At 41.1% G+C, this 25,267-nt stretch overlaps 1 protein-coding gene across 2 annotated transcripts; it reads right to left on the minus strand.

Annotated features, from left to right (window-relative positions):
• Positions 1–302: 302 nt before the first annotated feature.
• Positions 303–16,608, minus strand: MCOLN3 (mucolipin TRP cation channel 3). Of its 2 annotated transcripts, XM_065409408.1 has the most exons (12): positions 16,379–16,608; positions 14,471–14,638; positions 9,199–9,352; positions 8,472–8,556; positions 8,087–8,183; positions 7,339–7,438; positions 5,530–5,642; positions 5,298–5,447; positions 2,977–3,078; positions 2,743–2,865; positions 1,109–1,315; positions 303–437 (listed from the first exon to the last, which is right to left on the minus strand). In XM_065409408.1, the coding sequence occupies exons 1-12, from the start codon at positions 16,604–16,606 to the stop codon at positions 303–305; spliced, it is 1,662 nt and encodes a 553-aa protein (XP_065265480.1). In that variant the 5' UTR covers positions 16,607–16,608. The 2 variants fall into 2 exon arrangements, with proteins under 2 accessions (XP_065265480.1, XP_065265481.1); XM_065409409.1 differs by lacking the exon at positions 14,471–14,638 and having other exon boundaries at positions 16,379–16,606.
• Positions 16,609–25,267: the final 8,659 nt, after the last annotated feature.

Genomic DNA, 25,267 nt, shown 5'->3' on the forward strand with positions numbered 1-25,267 from the left:
TAGCCAACTCAAAAGTCTGGTCTGACCACTAGAGCAGGACAGTTGTCTATTGCAGTAGCTTAAATAGCTGCTTTGAGTCCAAAATTTGGGGCCTGGAATAGTATAAATTAGACATCTTATCTTTTGCAGTATTTCATAACATAATCCAGTTGAATAAGGGGATAGCCGGTAGTGCAGGACTCCTAAAGCATTAGAAATCCACATAGTTCTTAACTGAGAAAGTATTTCTGATATACCATATCTCACCAAGATTTCATGTTCTATAGCTACTTAATAAGAGGCAGGCAAATTAAGCCAGATGCCTACCGTTTACAGCAACAGAAGATCGACACAGGACTCTCCTCTTCTAATCTGTATCTGCCTGAGTTTGGTAGGTCTTTACACTGTGATATAAAGTCATGGAGTTCCGTCTCTGGAAAGCCATCTTGCTGGTAATGCTGAAGATTAGTCATTCTTCGTTACAATACAAAGCTGAATTCTTATGTGTATAGTCTTGCTAAGATTTAACTCCTTTCCCTCAACACTAACCACACAATTGTGTAAAAACTGGATTTAGAATACTGCACTTCAGAATGTGCAGTCGACACTGTACAGAAATATTCTGATATATTTTTATCCTTTAAAGTGAACGTTTGGGATAGGAAGGCAGATTTGGTTTTGTCAAAACTAGGGCAAGGTGGGAAGAGAATCTGTTCAACAATTCTCATTAATATTTTAGTCACTCTTCCTTAAGTTAGTGATCAAAGATTTCTGGAGATTAACATTTCAGAAGAGAGTTATAAACTTATGCTCTAAATTCATGTACATTACCTCATCTACCTCAGTGCTTTGTAATACATTGTAAAGTCTGGATGCACACTGACTAAACCATTATGCTTGTTCCCTAGCCAGTGAGATCAACTAGCAATACTGTAGCTGCTGAAAGTTAGGGTTTTCAGTAGAAAAGTTTCTGTAAATTTGTATTCATATTTCAACTTTAATTACCAGATAGGTACATGTACTGGCAACAGCACTGAATCACTGATTTTGTATTAATATCACAGTTGAATATGCAAACCATTCTTGCATTTTTCTTCTGAACCAGAGAATAAAAAAATATCATGCCTACCTTAATTGTTTCATATGTATCTGTGATCAGTGCAATGAAAAGACTTAGCACCATATAGATGAACAGGCTGATGAAGGAGTAGAGGTAAAGCCGACTAAATAACCAAACCAAGTAACTTTTCTGCTGCATTTTTGCAAATGTGGCAAACATATCATCTCCATTTATCAGTGAGAAAAGGCATTCTGAAACCATGTTCAGAGAACGGAACTAGAGGAGAAGGGGAAACCAAAAAACAAACATTATTTAGTACCATTAGGGTTACCATACGTCCAGATTTTCCCGAACATGTCCGGTTTTTTGGTCCTCAAATCCCTGTCCAGGAGGAATTTCCAAAAAGCCGAACATGTCCAGGAAAATAGGGAGGCATGGTAAGGGGACTCAGAGTGCAAGTGGCTGCAGCAAAACTTACAACTCCCGCGATCTGCCGGGGCACCGAGGTGGCGGGCGGCATCCGAGCACGCAGCCGCCTCCTCCCCGGGCTCCAACTTTCCCGGCTCCCGCCACTCTCCACCGTGCGCTGGGGCCGAAGCAACTTCCCCAGTGCAGCAGCAGCTGGAGCCTGGGGGGGCGGGAGGGAGGAGGGGGAATGCAGGGTGCTCAGGGGAGGGGGCGGAGTTGGGGTGGGGACTTTGGGGAAGGGGCGGAGTTGGGGCGGGGCCGGGGCCCCCATGGAGTGTCTTCTTTTTTCAATGTTGAAATATGGTAACCCTAGTACCATCAAATTACTGTTTGCTGCAGTCTTGGTCTTAAAATAAGTGAAGAGCTGTTGAATGTTGCTGCCTCAGCTGTCCTAGACTCTTTACAAGAAGCATGAGGCACTGTACCCAATCAACCCTGTAACCCAATCAACTCTCCCTTGTTTAGAGACCTGCAGAGCAAAAGGTGGCTACAGGCAGGTCCTGGCATAGCAGGGAGAGAATGCAGGATACAGCATTGCAAACAGATATGACAACATGCATTGGTAGAATATATCCAGGCAATAGATTAGTTGTCTTCAACACAGATTTAGATTGGTTCAGCTGTGAACGAATAGCAAGACATGCTGACCTTGGTGCCTTAGTTCTTATCCCTTTAAGAAAAAAAATCTTAATTTGAAAATAGAAGTTGGTCTTGCACAGGACTAAGTTATTTCTCAAAACATTGCATAGAAAGCCCCAGCTTTTGATTAGGAATCAATCTGGCCATACTTCTGACTCAGGACTCTCATAATGGTGGAGAGAGAAGTCTGATCAAGTTGACGTTGTACTTTTTCAACCTTCAAAACTATGATAGGTAAGGCTTTAGATTCTTAAAAGACTTTCATTTTAGAGAAAGCCTTGAAATTTTGAAGGCTAGCGGTAACTCTTATAATTTAGAAACTTATTTGGAATGAAGTCTATTCATTCAGTTTAATAAGTGGCTTTCAAACTTTGTATTCATGATCCCTTTCACACAGCTAGCCTCTGAGTGTGACCCCTCCCTTATAAATTAAAAATGGGGGGGGTAATTTAATGGGAGCTTGGGTTGTCAGCCCCACAGAGCTGCCAGCTTGCAACCCCCATGTAACCACATTGCAACCCCAAGGGATCACAACCCCCAGTTTGAGAACCCCTGGTTTAATTTGTTCAGTTTAAAAAACTCAAATATTACATTACCTTAACATGATATGGCCCCAGTACAATCCATCCACAGAAACAATAGCCCAGATAGATCATAGCAGCACAACAGCAGAATCTAATGACATTGGGCAATGCTGACCGTAGTGTCAGAATAAGCAGCTGCAGAAACCAATATTAACAGTTAGAATCCAGCCAGGTATTTGTTACAGTTGTGTGATAACAACAAATAAAATAAATACCAACAGCATGGAGATCCCAGGAGATCCTTACATTATACTTCTGAAAGAAACCTAGGTATCGAATAACTCCAAGCCACACAAGCATGGTGGAGGTTCCTAGGAGGATACTACAGACATCATAACTTGTCAGACTCTATATATAAAACAAACAGGAAAGAACAAAGTGTTAAAACCATACAGTGGACTAGAAGTCTCCCTTTTTGTGCTAGCCTATGATTTGGTCATTGCTACAACAATTTGCCAAGAAACACTTTATTTTCCTTGAAAGCCTCCATCTCCCATTCCAATACTGACCAAAACCAATTCTGTTTAGTGGGCAAAACTCTACTAGATTATATAGATGCAGGCAAGAAATGAGAAAGTATTTAAATAAATTTTGTGCATCTCTCACATGTGTGACTAATATATACAGTATAGCCATCATGTCCAAGAAATGTATTTTTCTGCCCAAGCAAAATAGATCTTTATGTAAGAGGAAGAATCAGGTCTAACCAACAAGTAGCTCAGACAAGTGCCACAGTTCTAGGAAGTTACCAAGGAGAAAGATAGCTTCTAAAAACTGAAGTAATGATCACAGAACTAGATTTCATTTGTGTTCCAATGGTTTTCCATTCTGTCAACACCTACACGCATTGGTCTACTTTCATCCAACTTAATACATTCACTATCCTGTTTTTAACTGCAGTTCTACTTTGAAAGGCAACTATGCAAAAATATGTTTAAGCATCAGATCTGAGTAAGAACAACAGCTCACTTTAAAAAAAAAAAAACTGAAAACATTTTGTCATTAATTTTATTCCTGTTAGACCCGCAGAACCAATACAGCAAACAGTTGGGTGGACTCCATTCCTTCTTGTGTTATCTATCAGCTGCTTCATTTGTTAAGCTGCACTCATCTTCAGCAAGTTTGCATAAATGTAGCTAAGGGTTGCACAAAGTGTAATTTGGCTGGCAGAACTTTCAGACAGTAGTGTACAACAAGGAAGAGATGTTTATTAAGATCTCAGGTTAAATTTGCAGGACTTGCAATGAGATGCCTCTGCTTTACTTGTGAGCTGATTACATAGGATATGGAGTCTTAGAAAGAAGATGAACCCCACAATCCCAATTTTTACCCAACCATTTAATAAGAAAACAGCACATTGGATGAAATCTTGCAATCAGATATACTTCTTGCTCTCACACCTGGATTTCCCCAGACCATAAATCAATTACTCATTTTTGCATTTACTTATCTTCCTTTTATTTCTAAGAATGGAGCATATAGCTCCTATAATTGGTAGTTGGGTACTTTGCAAGGATAATTTAAAACAGTAATCAGCACCAACTGGTTTTTCAGAATTATTCTTTGGTCAACTTAGACTAAAGCTTACAGGCATGCTGCAAAGCTAATCTGCTGGAGTTTTGAGGGCAAGTAGCATTAGGTTAATGTTAGGGTATTTCAGGATGGAATATTTTTGCAGTTCTTGGTTGAGTCTTATTGGACATGGGTTATAAAAAAAAAAAAAATCACTGTGCATTTTTGTGTGACTAAGAAATTGAGCACCTAGACCCTGGGATAGGCACTTCTGTAAGAGCAAAAGAAATATTAAAAAGTAAATCAACTTTGGCTGGTCCATAAAGATATAACCTCACCCACCTTGTGTCTCTAACTTGTTAGAATTATTTTTAATATGGAAGCAAGTAGTTTCAGATATAACTAGAAATACCATGGTCCAAAACCTTAAGTGGTAGCACCAGAACTGGTTAGAGAAGATATCAAAGTAGCAGAGACTGTACACATCTAACTCTGAATGTGGGAGGGTGCAAGTCTATTTTGTCATCATGTACTGTAGCAGAGATGTTCTCATTCCTGGAGATATATTCAGAACTCTTGCAGACTGAAGGTTGCCAGGCTGATGCCTGCTTAGTTGCTGGAGATTGGGAGCTGGAGTTGTGGTGAAGAGGTGTTTGAGAAGTACCTCATTTCCTCAAGACCGTTGTAGGTACTGTACAATGGTGCACGGAAAGTTACACATACACTTCTAAACTGAAAAGCCAGATATCTCAAGTACAGCTACATGGGAGGAGGAAAAGGGAAAGCAGATAGTGAATATAAAATTTTATTTTGAGGGTTAAATTTCTTAAGAGTGAAGAGAATAGGCAGATGGGTGTCCAAGGATATTCAGGGTTCTAAAGTCTAATGACCAGTCACTGCTCACCTGAAATGAAACGCCTAACAAAGAAAGTTTATTTTTGGTCCCCACTAGTTGGAAACCTCTAAGCGGGTATTGCTTGGCTATACTCGAGAAGTCAGACTGGGATGGAATTTCAAGAACAGTTTTGCTTCTACCTAGTAGGTGAAGGTCTTACCTTAGCTTGTATTTCCATTTTTAGTGTTGAGCCAACAATAGTTAAGACATCACTAACAATAATCAGGATGTACCACCCATTGACAAATTCCATTTGATCTGTGAAAGATACTTCTTTCTTATAATGATGTAGGAAAAAACTTACAAATTCCTAGAGGGAAAAAAGAAAAGCAGCTACAATCAAACTAAGTTTAAACGGCTCAAAAGCATTCCTTAGGATAAGTTATACCCACCCTTTGGAGCCGAAATCCTTTAACCACTGATCGTGTGCAGAGGATCAATGAGGCTAAACAAGTCAATATGACAAAGGCATCAAAGATCATCATGTAATGAGTATTCTTTTGTACTGCAGAAAAAAAAACAAAAAAAACCCCAAAATATGTTTATAATTGTGCACAAACACAATGGATTTTGCCTATCTAAGAGTATCCATTTAACTCAAGTCTGAATCTCTCCCTCTCCCTATTTGGATTAAGATAAATTTAGAGTTTCACCCATTAAAGCTTATCAGAGATGTAGGAGCATGAAGTTGATGAGTGTCTCAGTACGATAGATCAACACTCACCAAGTTGTAGGCTTAAACATACAAGTATATTGCACTTATGCTCAAGGCAAGCCATCTGGCAAGTTATTTCAGTATTAATGTATCTCCTGCCTCCCTCATATTCAAGAGGAAACAGCTTTCAGCTTTGTTTAGAATATATTTAGTTTTTTACTGGCATTCTTGAGCAAGTTGTACAGATAGCACGTTGCACTGACCTTGTCAGTGCTTGAAGGCATGAGACAGTCATGTGAATACTATTTGTATCTTGGAGCAAATACATAGTTGCTAACATGGTAGAATTACATTTTTCTGTTGTGCATTTGCAACTTAGATTTGTACAGATATAAAAGACAGCTGTATAGACAGTCATGCATTACATTGACTGCAAATATTAACAGTATTAAACTTTGACTAGTGCTTCTCATTTAGAATTCCTGTAACCACTTCAAGGGTTTCCTAGATCACAAGCCAACATGATTTTACAGTATCTTCTTGAAAATGAGCAGTTGTCTTAAAATAACCCCATGTCATAATATTAGAGGCATCTCCAGTGTCCCATGAGAGCACGAGATACTGTTCCCAATTTTACAGCAACAGGAATGGAAGCCTTAAAAATAAATAAATAAATAAATAAATAATTATTATTAATAATAGACATTCAGTGGCAAAGTCAGAAATTGGTCCCAGATCTTCTCAGTTCCAGTCCAGTGTCTTATCCACTGAACCATCCTTCCTCTCCCAGAGCAATGCAGGTAACTTACACAGCTGCACAGGCAGTCAAGACCCAAGTAGTACAAGTTGTGCTGAACATCAGTTACTCAGTCACCAATGTTGCTTTTAATAAAAAGTGTATATTAAGAATTAGACACAATCTAAGCTTGTTGCTGCTGGCGCCAGGCCCCCCCACTAATCCCCCAGCCCATCCTGGACCCTGTGTCCCAAAGCGGGGGGCCCAGGGCAGTTGTCCTATCCATAGGATGGACCAGGGTATCTCTGCTGGTGACTTACTGTTTAATTTATCAGGTTTGTTCCAAAACAGTCTCTAATGACAACTCAATCTGGGACAGTTCCTCAGATTTGTCACCTAAAATGACCAGCTCAAGTGAGGGAATCTCCCTCACATCCTCTGCACTGAAGACCAATGCAAAGAATTCATTTAGCTTCTCCACAATGGCCTTGGCTTCCTTGAGTGCTCCTTTAGCACCTCAATCGTCAAGTAGATCAACTATGTGTTTGTGTTCTCAAGATTTTCAGGTGAAAGTTCAAAATGTTTGAGAGTTATGAGCAGAAAGATTCTTTATAAAACCTAAATTTGAGACCAACTCTGTGGACAGCACCCCTTTTCATAATTCCCCCTATTAGTTGGCAAGGTGAAAATGAAAGAGGATAAGAAGATGGAACACAACCCCATCCAGAGTGGATGAATTCTGTATTAACATGACAAGAGTTAAACACATTTATGGATGCCTTAAAGTATTTTAACTTAATTGTTACTTACTTGATCCAGAAACATGCCAGTCTTTACATTCCCTGATGGCAATATCATTGTCCAGACTTATTTTAATTCTTCCACTATGTGCTTTGTTATCAAACACTACCTGTGTGAAGAACAGAGAGACATTTTGTATAAAGTTACAGGTGCTTACATAAAGCTTAGAAATTTTATATACATTTCATAACAATGACCCATAATATTCTTAGGAGGAAAATTAGGAAACTAAGAATCTTCAAATTTATGTATGTAAATATGTAACAGAAAAAAGGTAAAGTCTGATTGATTAGTTATTTGCTATAATTACTATGTTCTATTTGTTGGAATATAAATTAAGTCATTAATTTAAGTTACAATCCCATTCTAGTCTGAACTGCACATAACCATTCTTAGAAGGGTCTCTTGAGAGAGAGAAGAGAGGAGGTTTTTTTAAATATACTTGTAGTGTGCTCAAAGACGGAGGTTTAATTTCTTATACTTGCTGTCTGGTAGCATTTGGTTAATGGTTTAACAGGAGAGCCTATCAACAAAGGTTGGCAAAATGTCTTGTGGCTCCCACAACACCAACCTTCAACTATTTATAGGCTACTGTAAGCTATAGCAGCCCCCTCGACCCACTCACCATAACTGAGCCCTGGTGCCCAACCATGGTTAAATGTATGGTATGTATAGTACACCCCCTACGAAGATATCAGCATATGCAATAAGAATTATTACTATGGTGAATACAAAATATATTAAAGTATTCACTTACTGTCAAAGTAAAATCATAACAGTCCGGGAGTTCATGGTGACGAACTGTCTGGAGATTGATTGCTTTCAGTTTAAAGGTAAGCTGTACTGTTACAAGTCTGGAAGGCAAGTTTGAATTAGCTTTTCATAGTATTAGACCAGGGATTCTCAAGCTGGGGGTCGGGACCCCTCAGGGGGTCGCAAGGTTATTACATGGGGGTCGTGAGCTGTCAGCCTCCACCCCAAACCCCACTTTGCCTCCAGCATTTATGATGGTGTTAAATATATTTTAAAAAGTGTTTTTCACTTATGGGAGAGGGTCGCACTCAGAGGCTTGGTATGTGAAAGGGGTCACCAGTACAAAAGTCTGAGAACCACTGTACTAGAATCACACACACACCCCTCACCTATGGAAGTCCAGAGTGAAATTGAACTTGTGCTTTCCCAGTGTTCTGTTTTCCAAAGGCATCATTGGCTCAACATAGAAACATTCTGCCATGAAGAAAGAGGCACAAACAACAGTTGGATTCAGTGTCGGTTTAAAACAAATTAAACCACCAACCCCCCCAGTGGGCATAAGAGCTATTTACTAAAGAAGTCAAAATAGCAATACATCTCAAATGGGTCAGTCATTTTAGAGATCAGTTTGCAAGTGTATGGACTTCCTTGCACTCCAACTCAATTCATTCTTGACCTAAGGCACACTTAAAGAATTAACATTAGTTATTTACTTCCTTACCTCACAGGGATGTTGTGATGGTAAATGCATTAGTAAATGCAAGAGGCTTCATAATATGGTGATGGATGCCATAGAAAAGCCTATAAGTCAGTCAAAATACCAATAGCATTGGCTAAAGCTAGTGCTACTTCCCTCAACATAACGGCATTAGAATCGCAATTAATTTTTAAAAAGTTACAAAGCTTTACACATTTCACAAATGTTAGGTTACAATAAAAGTTTAAAGACAGACTATGTGATCACAAAATCTAGAACAGATTATGCTGGAAGAGAAATTTGTAGATTCCATGACAGTTTAATACAACTATAAAATACCGATTATGTTTGGGGAAAATTGAAAACAAAAGTTTACTGAGTATAAAGAAAGTTCAGACAAGATAAGGTAGGAGTGTCACCAGTTTCAATGTTGGGGTCGATATCAAAGGTGTCATTTCCAGGACAGATGCTTCCTCGCTTGTAGAACTGTTGACAGATTGCCATAGCTGTTTGTTCTGCTCCTCTCCTCTCATAAGCATGATTTCCAACAGATATGTTGCGCAGCTGTAAGTACTAAGTCAAAACAATAAGCGTCAAACTGAATTAGAGGTCATGCCTAGGCTGCTACATCTGAAAAAGCTAGTCAATATTTGTTTGAATGTATACTAGAACCATCTCATTGTTTAAAAGGTCACCTAAATAATTCAGAAGGCCTACACCACACTCCTCAGCTGGACTTGTCCACTAACTTCAAGAGAGTTTTGCCTGGGCAAAAAGTTCCGGATTAGATCCTAAACAAGCAGTATTTTCTATTAAAGGTCTCCTAGGATGAGGCTAATTCATTAATTTTTACTTGGAGATCCTTGGATTAAATCCATTAGACATGAAAAGCATACGGATAAGACTTGGGAGGCAATAGCCTCCCAGGTTTAACACTGGGGCATGAAGATCACTAGTACCAGCTTTTTCCAAGTAGTCACTGAAGGCCTTCATCTGTCAATCTGATTCAGGACTGGTTTTATCCCAGGGATATGGCAATATTGTAGTTTGTTACTTAGTCAAAATTTACACACAAATGAGCTATTTGGTTTGACAGTAGTATTTCATTTGATCCTAGAGGTACAGTGGACAGATCCTCTCGCGTGATGTGGTGATGCTACAAAAAGCAGCCACACTAGCACATCTGACTCCAGGAGAGTTATTCAGCATACAGGACCCTGGGATGCCCTAGAGCGGACAGAGCAGTTCTTATGCCATGCTTTTCCCTGCTTCCAGCATAGGAAGGTGTGGCTGGGGTTTTTCTATAGTCCTACCAATCCTCTGCTGCAACTTTGGCTCCTTGGCAGTTCAAATTTCTACTGGGGCTCCAGCCCACCACACAGCAGACCAGATTGTTCCCTCTTCACACACACAGTGTCTCTCCAGGTCTGTTTCTTGCAACTCTAGGAAAATATTCTCTCTTCCTAAACCCTTTTCCTCGGTCTAGATTCTCCCCCCCCCAATCTATGGCCCTTATTACTGTAGTATCAGAGCGCCTCACAGTCTAATGTATATACTCTCACACCCCTCCTATGAGATAGGATGGGGAACAGAGGCAAAGAGAGGCTTAATTACTTGCCCAGGTCACACAGGAAGTCTGTGGCAGAGCAGAGAGTTGAACTCGACTCAAGTCCTAGGCTAGCTCCCCAACCACAGCACTATCCTGACTTTTCCAGTCAGACAGTGCCATGATAAGTTGTCCCCTGGAATCTTAAAATGACAGTCTTGTAAGATATTTAAGAAATAGGATTGTATCCCTCAAACAATTGCCCAGAAGTTCGGAATGAGAGAATTGTTGTTCTTTGGCAGCTAAGAGCTAGACCCCTATAGGTGAACTTACACTAGACTAGACGACCTCCCTCATAACTTAGCCCAGTGGCTCAGGTACTCACTTGCAATGTGGGAGACCCCCAAGTTCCCTTTCATTTGAGTGGGAGAAGGGATTTGAACTGCCACCTCTCATATGAGTGCTCTAATCACTGGGCTACAGCCTATTCGAGTGTGGAGCTTCCTCAGTCTCTCCTGTTGAAGCTGTATTAGTTTGGATCAGTGGTCACCTATCAGTCGATCGCGGAGCCTCTGGCCATCAGAGGCTCCACAATCAACCAGTCAATCATGATAGGGTTGCCAACCCTCCTGCAGCCAAACATGGAGTTCAGACGCTAACAGTCTGGTGGCACAGCGGAGCTAAGGCCAACTCCCTGCCTGCTCTAGCCGCGCGCCGCTTCTGGAAGCGACCACCATCAGCTTCTGGGGGCGGGAGGGGCAGGTGGCTCCATGCGCTGCCCCCATATGCAGGCACCACCCCCACAGTTCCCATTCCCGGCCAATAGGAGCTGTGGGGGTGGTGCCTGCGGACAGGGGCAGCATGTAGAGCCACCTGTCCCTCCCCCACAAAGCTACTGCCAGACATAGCAGCTGCTTCCAGGAGCAGCGCAGGGCCAGGGCAGACAGGGAGCCTGCCAGAGCCCCACTGCCCAGGACCTGCCTGAGGTAAGGGGCACCAAGCGGGAGCCCATACACTGGACCCCTTCTGCACCCCAACCTGCTGCCCCAGCCCCCCTGCACCCAAACTCCCTCCAGAGCCCACACTCCCTCCCTGAGCCTGCACCCCCTCCTGCACCTCAACCCCCAGCCCTGAGCCCCCTCCTGTACCCCAGCCCCAGGCTCAGCCCCGAGCTCCTCCCACACTCCGAACCCCTCGGCCCCAGCCCAGAGCCTGCACCCCCTCCCACAACCCACCCCCTATCCCAGCCCAGTGAAAGTGAGTGGGGATGGTGTGAGCGGGGCAGGGGCATGGCCTTGGGGTGTTTGGGTTTGTGTGATTACTGTTATTTCTGTGTTTTCTTTGGAGGCAGATCCTGGGTTGCACTTACATTCAAAAAGTGATCTTGTGCTGAAAAAGTTTGGAGACCACTGGTTTGGATACATAAATGACAGAATCATTGGTGGGAGGGGAGAAAGAGAGAGAGAGAGAATATGACTGTGCAGCCTGGTGGTCAGAGCACTCACCTAAGAAGTGGGAGACCCGGGTCTAATTCTCCTGCTCCACTGACTTTTTAAAATTAGTTTATCCAGAGTGGAAAAGTCCCACATCAGAATATCCATAGTTCAGTGGTTAGAGCAGTCACCTGAGGGGATACATCCCTGCTCAAATCCTCTCCCCCCTTCAGGTGGAGTGGGGGCTTTAACTAAGTCTCCCACATCTCAGGTGAGTACCCTAATCACTGGACTAAAAGTGGAGGCAGCTGGTCCTGTTCCTTCTCCTCTACTAGCCCCCACCCCTTTGCCAAAACAGCACAGGCACCTAACACCAAGAGATGGTTTGCAGCTGAAAATCCCAAGCAGATGGAGGCATCTCCCTGCAGCCCAGATTTTGGCACTTATTGCCAAGAGAGGGGCAGGGCTCAGCACACACCTCAGCTTTGCACCTCTCATTGGCTATTTTAGGCAATGAGCCTCCTGGCACACTGGCTTTTTGTGAATCCCATTCTGAGACACCTATCACCCTCCATTCATTGCATAAGGACCCCAGGTGCCTAACCCAGGCTTTATGAATCCCAGTGATTTTTCTAAGAATCTAAAAAGATAAGCATGGTGATGCAGAGCACCACCACACCCAAGTGTCTTTGTGACTCTAGCCTTAAGTGTGGACACAGAAAAACCTTGCACTGGGTAATCCTGATCCACCTCCTGTCACTGCCATGTATTCTATACTTTTAGCCATAAGCCTCAAACATCAAGCTGACTCTCAGGAAGCTTTAATATTGGTTCATATTGAAAAGCCTGATCATGCTTGATCATCCAGTGTAGGAACTGGATTATGTATTGTTCTTTAGACCTACAGAAATGGCTGGCCCCAGGTAAGTTATAGATATCAGGGATATATCTATATATTCCTATATCACAGGGATAAACAGAATTGGGGTGAGGTACGTATTACTACATAATTAAGAACCAGAAGACCAGGGCAAAAAAAGATATTTACTGTAATATTTGCTTTTGGAGAGCATGGTCAAATATAAATTAAATCCACAATACTGAAACTTCAGAGCATACAGACACTGTGACCAATACCCTGTTTTCTTCCCCCACTCTCCCTTTGGGGTAGTTCACTTTTGAGATGGTGAGAGACCCAGCCTGAGTGTTTTACAGGCACAATTTTCACCTTTAAAATGAATTGCAGGTGCAATTCAGAGTATGTGTGTTGATATATCCCCATTTAGCACCACCAAGGTGAGGTTTTTAGAGAGACGGATACATGTATCTGGGCCCATAATTCACTTCTGGGTGCCAAAATGCAAACACATTTGAATGTGATAAAGGGGAACCTCCTGTTTGAAAGTGTGGACCATTCTATCTAGTTATCCCAAAGGGCAACTGTGCCAAAAGAAATTGTTTAGTGACAAGCATTCCTTGTAGCATTTAAATATGATGAAAAAGCACTATAGTCAAATGTAAGTTATTGACTCTGTTAGAGAAGTGATAGGTCTATTTGCTTAGTATTTGGAAAAACAAGTGGAGGCTCTCAGCCAGTAAGAAGTAGAGCCAGAGAGTTCTCTCCAGTGATTGGAGAACATAGCGGCTCTCTTCCCCAGCTCACTACTCCAATTAAAAAACAAAAACCAATTGCTTTTCCTCTAGTCTCCACAGAGAAAGAATTATTTGAATCCCTCCCCATCATCCTTTATTCAGCCCAGAAAATCTTAGAGACCTGCTACCAAAATTCAGATTCTCTCCTAGATATAGTCCCACATTGTTTGCTTTGTAGATGGCTGGATAAGACTCCCTAAAGAATGAGACAACATTCATCCAGATGGGTTGTAGCTGAATGACAAACTCCCTTCCCCCAGACTGAGTTTACCACTTCCCCCAGTACTCATACTTTGCCCAGCAAGCCAGAGACTAGTCATGAAATTCAACTTTGGTCTCCTCTGGCTCGGATAGTGAGGAGACACTAGTTTTAAATTGAGGAAGTCTCCTCCTTCATACCCATTTTAATTCAACTTCAGCATGAAATCATTCCCTAACTTGAAGAAAGAGTCAGCTGAGAGAGACCAGGTCATCTTAACACCAACTATAGACTAATGGATTTAGTTGAATTTACAACGAAGGACAGTAGTATTACTATATAGGACATAATCTACCATACAATTCTAAAGTGGCACACTCCAGTTATGACTCTACATTTGTAGAATATCAATCTGACCAATCCTATATCATTGTTCATAAAGAGCTCAAGATTTGGCAATAATGCAGAGTCATGACAGACTGACTATTTAATAAGTCTCTAGTAATTTTACAACGTCAAATAGTAGTATACTTAAGTTATGTTAATGACTCCACAGTTAAGAGTACGAGTCTCTGTTCACTGATACTCTGCCCTCTTAATTTAGAAAACGTCAGCGTTCTCTCCTGTCAGGTTTCAGAGTAGCTTTTCCAACACTCCCAAAGAAGTTGGGAAATGGGAAATTCTTCCAGCTTTTAGCTCAATTTCTTTCTAAAGAGACCAGTTTTATTTCAGTCTCACTTTTTCTGAGACACCAGCTTTAGATATTTTGCAGTTTTGTGAGATTACTTGATTTAAGTTACATTTACAGGTTCTTTCCTACGCTTTTTATGTACTAGACATATTGCAATGGAAACTTTTACCTGGTTTATTGCAAAGAAGATCTGGTCATAGACATCTGTTTGTGTGTATACAGCATAGGTATCATCCATTCTCTCTGTATATCCTTTCAAGAAGAGGTGCTTGAATGCCACAGTGTTCTCCTCCTTGAAGGCAACCACCATTTGATTGCTTAACCCAAAAACTACTAACTGGGGGGGGGGGAAGAGGGGAGAAAAAAAGAAAAACGTTTAAAAGCCAATTTTCCTTTGGAATTGCAAAGGCTTACAGTAAAACTACCTTCCCTCTTCTGCACAGAAACCTTCTCTGGACAGCCATGGCTGGATTAGACTATTACTAGAAATGGAGCTCACACTGCCAGCTGTTTTTTTGTTTGTTTGTTTGGGGGGGGGGGGGGAAGACACGTTGGAAATTCAAACTCCTCTCTAAAGAATACATAGCCTAGAAGATCATTCCTTCAGTGTAGGTACAACCGCCTCCTGTGTTTGGAAAGTCATTTCCCATCCAGATAGAGGCAGGTCTAACAGCCTTTTTTTTTGGGGGGGGGGGGGAGGGAGGGAGGAAAAGGGCCATCCCATCTCCTATCCAAGCTACAAATGAGTCACTACACATGTTTTGACAGTCATAGTCTGAGGTTATTTTGGAAAGCAAGAAATACCAGAGTGACTCAACTCAGAATCAGCTACAAGGTATAACCAGATTGAGCTTTCAAGCGAGGGGGAAGAACAAAAAAAAAAAAAAAAAAAAAGTCATCACCCTGGGATGATGTAGAAGAGGAAATGTAGTTGTCTAACCTCTTGCACTCAGGTAAAAGCGACATTAGCACAGCATTCTGCAATTACCCAAAGCAGCTTTTAAAGAGATATTAGAAGTGAATTAACTGTTCATTAAAAAGGTTTTGATTAGCTAGCACAAGATCCTGTTGACAAGTATTACCCTGGGGAAGAAGAGACACTTGAAGAGTTTTATATAGACTTAACAGGAGCCCAGAATTCCCTTTAGTGGTTTTACTGCCGATTAATAGAGAAGAGACTTCCAGGAAATAAAACAGACAGTCACTGGGCTAAAGGAGGGTTTTGCAGCCCTGATGTTCCCTAGAAGTGAAATTTCTACATGAGGATAACTAGATTACCAGTAATTCTGGCATTTAAGAGTGCATCATCTCAATATATCACCCTAGGGCTACACATGTAAACATACACTAGTGAGAAGATGATAAAGATTTCAAGTTATTCATGTATGGGCATGTTTCCCCTGGAAACAGTGGCTCAACATTAGTTTACTTCCAATTTAGGTCCTCCCATTCCCAATTTCTAGCTACGACAAGAGGAAGACAATCCATGTAACACATAGCAGTAAAAGTAATATAAAAAAATATAAAGTAGAGCATATATGCACACAGAGCACACCAGGTTTTCATCAAGGAAACTAAGATTCCTGGAATTCACTCTTGCAGCCTGTGGGACCAATGCTTGCTTTCACAGCAGAAAATCACTAGGTTCTGCACTCCATAAGCAGAAATTATGGAAGATCTTTGATTGAAGACTAAGATAGGAGAGGAATTAGCGCATAAGCTTTCTCCACAACAAAAAGGAGAGAGAGTCAGATAATGACATTTTAGTCAAACAACAAATGTTTGGTCTAGCAAACTAAACTTTAAAGCTGGATGAGAAGGAAAAGATTGAGAGAGTACTTAAATTCTACCTAAATGTGTGTTTGTATGTATGTTTGCATACCTCATTCAAAATTCACAGTGAACATACCACACAACGTCTACCATATTGCCAAGGCTTCCCAAGTTGCTTATTAAGAGAAGCCTGAGTTGATACTGTTATGTTGTGCCACAGCAAGTAGAATATTTATCAGTTGCCTTCCTCCTATCTTGTATCCATGGAGTGAAAAAGAAAGCCCCAGCTCCCAAAGTAACTCACCTGGATGGTAACCATCACTATTTTTAGAAGTTGAATCCCAAGTTTCCAAGGTTTTCTGCCCCGGGCCCAAAATTTCTCACATGGGTTCATGAAAAAAAATTTAAGTTTCCTTCTAAGCTGGTCTTCCAAAAGCAGCTCCTGTGAAACAGATGGGTGTCGTTTGTAGCTGTAAAGATTTTCATCATCATGAGAACTGCAGCTGCTTACAACCACTTCAGCATTTTCCATTTCTGGAAGAAAAAAAAGCCATTGTGTAAGTCAATTGGAAAAATACAGTAAACAGCAGATCACTTTTATTACACACAATACTTAAGATTTTAGTCTACTGATACAAGCAGGTTAAAGATATTTGCACGCTACATGGCACAAATAGCAAGACATATATCGTATGTATTCTTTAGAACTACAGCAATATCTAGGCTCAATTAACAAAGTTTTGAGAAGCCATTGAATTTGGAGATTAAAATATTAGGACCATGATTTACAAGTGACATTTTTGTCCCTTTGGATTACTGAATTAATTGCCAAAAAACTATTCTTCCCTCACCAAAACCACAAATATGAGATAAGTTTTAGACACAGAGGAAAATCAATCAGAAGGACATTTGTAGTATGTCATCAGCTTTTAAGGGTACTTGTTATCTACCCCTACATCTCCAAGCCTGCTGTCTAAAAAGTAGAACCAGGCCAAAGGCCAGGACTAATTCTTTCAAGTTTAAATGACCTATAGCATTTTCAAATGTCAATTCTCCTTTTCACACAATACAGATAACTTAGAGGCAGCAACTGGTCCAAAAGTAAGATACTGCTACTGTATTTTCAACTTTCATGGTTTTATCTTGAGTCTGACCTTTAGTGTTCTAGAGCCCCAGATCCTGAGTCAGATTACATTTTAAAAAAAGAGTTTTGTTTGTTTTTAAAAGAGTGTCTAGCCTTTATGGTTGCAGAGAAAATCTTGAGAGCATTGATTATGTGCATATTAATGGCTCATCAAAAAGAAAGCAAATAAGGAGGACCCAAAGTTGTGGAGGGGTTAGTGAGGTTTTTAATCTCATGATTTTGCAGGGCCTGACTCATGATTTCTGAATGGTTGGAGTTGACAGTACTATAATAGGACCTAGCATAAATGCAGTGACAGGACTTTTTTCTGTTAAGCTTGCTAAGACTGCAGCCAAACATGGTAAAGAGCATCAAGCAAATGTTAGAGAGAAGAGAAGAATTGAACAGATTAAATTCTCTATTACGTTCTTCAGCACAAAAGCTTCTTACTGTGGTATTTTGGAGTCAAAGTGAAGAGCTTGTAAGGCTACACTCAAAAACATTTTTGTTTTAAATAGGTCAACAAAAGGACAGAATTTTTTTTCCATTAAATTGTGAAATTAGATTTGCTTCCCCTGTTCTTATCTGAGTTTTGAATATACTGGAAAGACATTTTAAATAGACAAATCAAGTTTTAAAGCTACATGTGCTAGAAAATTCTCCTTCATTCACAATTTATATCCAATATCCAACTATAAGTTATTAAAAATTCATTTCTCCTTCAGTTGTTGCACGAAGTCATTGTACTCAGCTGTATACAAGGGTCTGCATGGTATTAATTCTCCAGAGAGTATGAAAGTACTTAAAAAGGCCTGAAAATCATAGTTTCTTAATGTTGAAAATTATTACTACGACCAACAATAAAGCTATATTTAAAACCTCTCATTATAAGTTCCTATTTTGAGGGCTCTTATTGCTGCAGGTTTTAGTGTACATGATGGATTCCAATGTCCTTTAACAAAATTTGTTTTGACAGTTCTTAAATCTTACTCGTCTTGGCTTAAAGGCAGTACATCCTCCTTGTGATACAGGATTTTCTGTTTCTGTGGCCAATTGAAATATATACATCTCCTCTCCCCCACCGACATTTTTACAACAGAGTAGGCCATACTCAATTACTAACAAATATTTTTCACTCTATTAACTTGCATGCAAACCAGCAGTGGTACCGACACTCAAGGAGCTTGTTGCATTGACACCACACACATTTTAGATCAAACAATCACACCTTCATAAACAAGCACTGCCAGAGTCTCTCCATCTCCCACACTATCATAAGTAGTAAAGGAAGTTACTTTAAGAACTCCACTTATGATTTTGGAGGTCATAAACCAATTATAGGGGGTGGGGGGAGGAAGCATGGCTAGAAGAGTAACTTTTATTCACCCTTGGTTATATTCAAGGCTCCATGAGGACTCAGAGTGGGAATAGTTCTCAACACGTAGACGTTACAGGTCTGCTTCCAGCAATACAGGTCATTTTATTGTTGATGTTTTAAGAACATGTTGCAGGCTTCCATCTCGTAACCACCACATCCAAAGTCCTGGGAAGGATTCTATAATGGTTAGGGGAATACATACTGGGGCCTGAAATTCTCTTGATAATGCTACATGGGTCTTCAAGCAGGGGGCAGATCTTACATAAGGTCTGAAAAAAATCAAGTATTCCACACATACTGCCATTGACTTCAATGAGAACGATACATTGGTAGAGAGAGCAGGACTAGCTAGTCAGTACTACAATGCCCAGAGACACAAGGAGCAATTAGAATTAAAACTCTGACATAGCTTTGGATCTCTTTGTATAGGGTTAACTCAACTTCAGTTTCTTTTTAATGAAGTATTAGGGTATTTAAATAGTAACTTTTTCATTCTTTGTACTTGAAAACTTTTAAGAGCAAAGTCCATAGTCCTATCATCTAGGATGATCTCTGCCAAGTATTTTTATTCCAAGTCACCAACAAGGTAGCCTTACAATAGATGACTAAAAGTGCCAACACACTGAAAAGCACTTAAAGGTTAAAAAAACGTTATAGCCATGAAAAGTTGTAAGGAAAGTAACAGTTAGGAAATATTGTAGGGTTTTAGGCCCAGTTTCAACAGCACCAACTCCATTAACATAGAAACAGCTTTACTTAGTTAGCTGGAACCTTTCCTTAAAGGGGGAAAAAAAAAAAAAGAAGAAGAAGCATGTCAAGTCTGATCTATTTGCAGGTAATTTTAAGGAATCACTCACTTCAGTATCCATGTTTAAAATAATTAAACATCTACAAAGTTAACAACTCATGTTTCCCAAAGCTTCACTCAAAGTGTGGCAGCCTGGCACTCTAAAGAGACTATACAATGTCATGGATACATGAAGGAAGGAAATTGTTCCCCATCTCTACATCCTAAAGGTAGCTTCACAGAGCCCTTCACTGCAGAGTTTTCCCCAACCTTCTGGGAAGTGAGATGCCAAAGGGGGACTGCGCACAAACTGACCTTTTGGAGGATAACAATAGAAAAACTGCATTTCGCAGTCTGCTCCTGTGCCTTTCTCCTCCATGGCTGCTTAGCTATTTCCCCAGGGCAGCACCACCTACAGAAACTGATATATTTACTTATTTAACAGTAGCCCTGGCACATTATTTATATAACCTGCCCCTCGGCAAACTACACAGGGCGATCTTGTTAGCATCTCTGCAAAGTGCAAGGACACCTGATGCCAATAGCCCGTGCGCGTCAACCCACGTACCTACAGCAGCCAGCTGGGAAGGTGCAAATTGCTCTGGTGAGAAGGCGTCAGTGGGGAGTTGGTTTCATAGCCGCATACGCACCTCTCCTGGCCTGTGGCCGAAGGGGACAAGTGAAGCGAGGAAGCGTTAGCGTCTGACAGCAGCAGAGCCCAGAACCTCATCTCAGGGATTAACTGATACTGCAGCACCACTAGCGGCACGTGACTGCCACTCAGCTCCTCCAGCAGCCTCCTCCCACTGGCAGGCTGAATTTCATTGAGGTCCGAGTCCTCCCCGCTTCGGTATTTTTCCTGTCTTCATCTACATCATACCAGATCCCCCCAACCTGCAAACAATAGTCCTAAAAACTACTGTGTGATGATCCGAGCCATAGATCAAGTTGCTGCAGCACTTACAGTCCTCTTCCTTATCTGTCACTTTAGAAGAGTAGGAGCCTATTTTAATCCTTCTTTCTCTTCTTGCTCTGGTCCAAAAACGCTATGCAGACATAAAAATCATACGCTGAAAACAAACCTATATCGGTACTTGCGTTACCAATAGCATGTAGGTAATCAACAGGGAAGATTCTAAATAAACACCTGTTTTTCTCGTCACTATTATGCTGTTTACTTTTTGCATGTCGTTCAGCCTAGACACTCAGAATGAGTTAAGTCATTGTCATTTTTGTTTATCATCCGCTTCCCTTTCAGAGTCTCAGTAAGCTAATGTCTGGGGGTGCAAACACTACAGGGGAATGTTTATTTGTATAAAATTTGCATTGGAATTGGATATTATTCACCCACTATAATTTTAAATAAAATTGAATGTTTCTATTGATTTAGCTTGTTTTTATACAAGTTAAATTTTGGGCCAAATTTGAACTGAAGTGTTACTTTAAATATGCTTTGCACAAAGAATAATGTTTACTATAGTAATTATATCATTTTTCATGCTGTAGTAGAAGGGGTTAAAACACAGGGGATGTGGGTTGTTTTGTTGATATTGCCACTAACTTCCTGTTTGACTTTGGATAAGTCACTTGCCCTCTCTGTGTTCTAGTTTCCTCATCTGAAAATGGGACTAATAATCCTGGTCTATCCCACATAGGTATTGTGAGGATTATTGTCTAATGTTTGTAAAGTGCTTTGAAATTGTTGGAAGAAAAATCTTATAAGAAGCGCTGAACTTTTTATATATATATGCTGTTTCTTGGAATGTAATGTCACAGACAGACTGTTACATAATATTCCAAAACATCTTGTGTATGTACTGTAATAGTAGTTCTGTGTCTGACTGGATTTCTCCCCCCCACCCCCCAGTGTTCCTGGTTTGGAAGAAAGAATACACTATGCTGTAATTAGTTTCATCTGGATCTTTAATAAAATCTTCATCCTCCAGTAACAAAATCATAATTACGAAGAGCAGTTTGCGTGGGGCGGGGGAGGGTTGAGCTATGCTGAATGACTTCTATTGACTATAGCTCTGCACAGGCAGTCATCATAAACATCAAATATAATTAACCTATTAAAGTTATTAGCTGGACTTCAAAGAGACAATAAGCCTCTTTCCTGAGGATCAGTCACTCCCGAACTAAGATACAAAAGATCACTTTGGTACAGCTGCCTACGGTGAGGGTAGTTTCAAGAAAGATAGAAACTGCCCTAAGAATGTGTGAATAGTACTGATCTACCTGCTGCCCCCTTACCCAACCTGTGGCAGACTCTGTAGTGGCAAGAAAACTTTTCCTTTATAATTACGGGGGGACGACTGGGAGAGTCAGAGGCAGTATCAGCAGATTTAAGAGAGATTAGGACTCTCCTGGTTGTGTGGAAAGGAACAGAAGAAAATGGCACTCCTGTCCCCTAGGTGGTAATTATTATTGTATTGCAGTAACATCTAGAAGGCTCAATCAAGGGCCCCATTGAACTGGATGCTGTACACAGAACAAGAAGATGAACCTTAGCCCCAAAGAGCTTACCATCAAGTAACTCAATCTAAATGATTCTTATGCTTCTCCTAAAAATATGTAAGACCAGCACTGAAGGAGGGAGATTTACAAACAAAACCAAAACAAACTATCTCACCAAAGCAGCTAAATTCCCATCCCTATCTGGAGAGACTCACAACAGCCTTAAAATGACCCCAAATCAAGGAGAACCCCCAAACACCGGGGACTTTCAATTTCATGGCCTGGAAGGGGGGGAATGGAACTGGGACATGAGCCGCTTGCGGGGGAGGGTGGCAGCTTTAGCAACCGAGGGGGGATCTTGACACAGTTGTAGAGGCTATGTCGGAAGAGCTAGCACAAAAGCAAAGGTCTTCCAGCAGCAGCTTGTGGTTAAGGTTTTTTGGGGTGTGTGTGAAGTGTCTCCCTCTCTATGGATAAGCTTTGGGGCAGCAGGTCCGTTCCCCCTGCCTTCACCTTAAACACAGATTGCAGGGATCTGATAACCATCCTTCTCCTCGCAGCCAGGTGCCTATACCCCACGCAGGCCTCTCCTTTACTGCACTGAATAGCCAGAGGAGCCCACAATGCGCCCAGAACAGACTCTTTCTTCATCCCCAGTGAAGAGACCGCAATCCCCAGCATGCACTGCTCGCCGTCTCACACCAGTGGCTACGAGAATGGCAGCGCATAGCATGCTGGGAATTGTAGTCTTCTCGGTATCGCTTTTAGAACAGAACTCGTCTGTCTCAGCCAATCGGGGCTCCCCTCGCAGGGGGCGGGTTGAACTCGAAGGCGCGTATTGCCTGATAGTATTGTCAGTCCCGCTTGTCTCTCGGCCCTAGCAACTGAAGCATCCTAACGACGCCTGCAGCGTGGCCTGAGGCCCTCTTAGCACAGACCCCAGAGCGGACCCCTGAGCCTGCGCGCAGGTAACGGGGGCCGGGGGCAGACGGGGGTTCTGGGCGTGGAGGTAGCAGCCGAGCTCAGGGTGACCATCTGGGAGCACAGAGGGGTAATCACAGGGGCAGGGTGACCCCCATCCCGACTCAGTGAGAGACACCCCACTCTCAGCCGCTCGCCCACCAAAACACTCACCACCCCGGTATGCAGCACACAGCCCCAGCAGGGCGTGGGAGAAAGGGGAGGGGTAGGGAAGCAAGGGGCTTAGAAATGGTGAGGAGTGATTGGGATGGCAAGAGAAAGCTGTGAAGCCAAAAAGGAGACAGAGGAAGAAAGGCCAAATCAGCAAAGAAAACATCTTTGAGAGAGATGGGGAGGGGGAGATTTTAATTAGCATCTAAAATGAGTGACAAAGTATAGCCTAAGGAAAAACATAAATACTGTTAAAAGGGGGTGGAAAAGAAACATCAGGATAAAGAGGAGAAAGGAAAAGGTGGTACCAGGAAGCTTGCTTTGGGCGATATTTTGAACCTGTGATTTAATCTCATTTTGGTGGTTTCTAGCAACAACCACCACAATGTGAAAATGGTCCTGACCCTGGGACCCAGACCTAGCCTCCACTTGGACACTATAGAATTTATAACATAGGCCTGTTGTACAGATCACCCTCATTTTTCTTTTTGAAAAATTGCAGTGTATGCAGGGAGATGCCCTGTGTGCATTGCAGACTCCACTTAGGGCAAAAATGCACTGTCCACACTTCTCAAGATGAACATGCTGGGACCTGTAGATTTCCATCAGCATCTGTGCTCAGAATAAAATGGAGTATTGCATGCCATGGTCTGTAGCCTTAGCAAAGACAGTACCTACAAGGTGGCTGAAAAATCTGATCAAAACGGAGCATGGCATGCTGAAACCTGTTGTCAGGATTCCTTGTATTCTCTGGAATTTACCTTGGAATCCACACTGTGCTGCAGGATTGTGCTCTAGAATCTAAGATTTTATTTTAAAAATATTATGTTTCTAGTCCCGGTGGTTGCAAAGAAAAGCTTGAAAATGTTAATCAGATGTAAGCTGATGCATTGCAGTCTTCCTGAGACTATAGCCACCCAGAAACCATATCTCAGAGATGTGTACACTGATCCCGCTTCCCAGTGAGATGATTGAGACCTAAATATGACATTTTAAATGTCAACATTTTTACATTGCTGATAATTTTAGCAGAAACATCTAACTCATGTTCCTCAGTCTCTAACTACCTCCCTATGTCCTCTCAGGTGGCAAAGCCCATCAAGCACCTAGTGAGGCCCCGATTCAGGAAAGCATTTAAGCATATGTTTGACTGCTGTGGAACTACTCACATGCTTGCTTGGATCAGGGCCTCAATTGCCAAAAATTCTAGTTTCATTCCAAACAACTTCTGTAATGCAGTTATACATTGTCAGTTCATATATTTGGAGGCATATCAAAAACTGTGTAAGGTAGGTTACATCAAGTTAATCAAAATAAATAACACAAGGGCTTCTGTACAGATTTGATCATTCTTAGCTGTTACTGTTAACAATTGTAGCTTTCTCTCCCCCCCAGACAGAAGTGTGCTTTTTAAGTTGCCAGTGTTCCTTTAATTTAGAACTGGTGACACAGACAACAAAATAATGAAGTATGTTTTTGATACTTTGCTGGTACTGTTTTGTTCTGTAGAAGTATATTTGATGATTCTGTTTTTTTAAATTGTAATAAATCAGTTTTAAATTAGTAATATACACAAACATGACCTTAAGTGGTTCAGTTAGGCCACTAATTAATCATTCTTCCTTCTCAGTTTAGACAGGATCCCTTGCATTGCTCATAACTAATCACCTTTCTCTTTCTGTGGCACCCAGCAACTTTGTGGATTTGTTTCATAACTCTAATTTTTTTGGTCCATTAAACAATTCGGAGAACATTCTGATCTTCATTTTTCTTCTGAGCGTCTAAGGTTCAGGACTGCACATCGGTTCCATGATGCCAATTAATCTGTAAAATATCAAACACAAAGTTGTCAGACGATATCTGCTTGGACATTACCAGTTAATATATGATCTTGTTCTGACAATTTGTGCTGAAAATGGACTCCTCATAGTTTCTGAAAGATTTTAGATAGTAAATTACATGTATCTGTGGACATAAACAGCCCACAGATAAAATATCTGGTTTATTTAATACTGGGGTTTGTATATTATATTATGTTTTCAATAACTATTCTTTGTATAGATGTTTTGTACACTCTGCTGTTATTTTTCAAGTTTAGTGTTCAGGTATTTAGTTAATGAACATGACTATGAAAATATTGCATTTGGGTATTTATAGAGAAATACATGTAATGGAGTCCTACTCTTATGCAGTATAAGAACTCAGAGATAGCTCTCTGTGAGGATAGGAACTGAACATGGACAAAACATTTCTGCTTGACATTAAAAATTAAACTCTTGGCCTCTTCTGAAAAATTCACAGAGCAAGATTCTTATTT

The sequence above is a fragment of the Emys orbicularis genome, chromosome 8 (assembly GCF_028017835.1).
Source record: "Emys orbicularis isolate rEmyOrb1 chromosome 8, rEmyOrb1.hap1, whole genome shotgun sequence".
NCBI classification, from domain to species: domain Eukaryota; kingdom Metazoa; phylum Chordata; order Testudines; family Emydidae; genus Emys; species Emys orbicularis.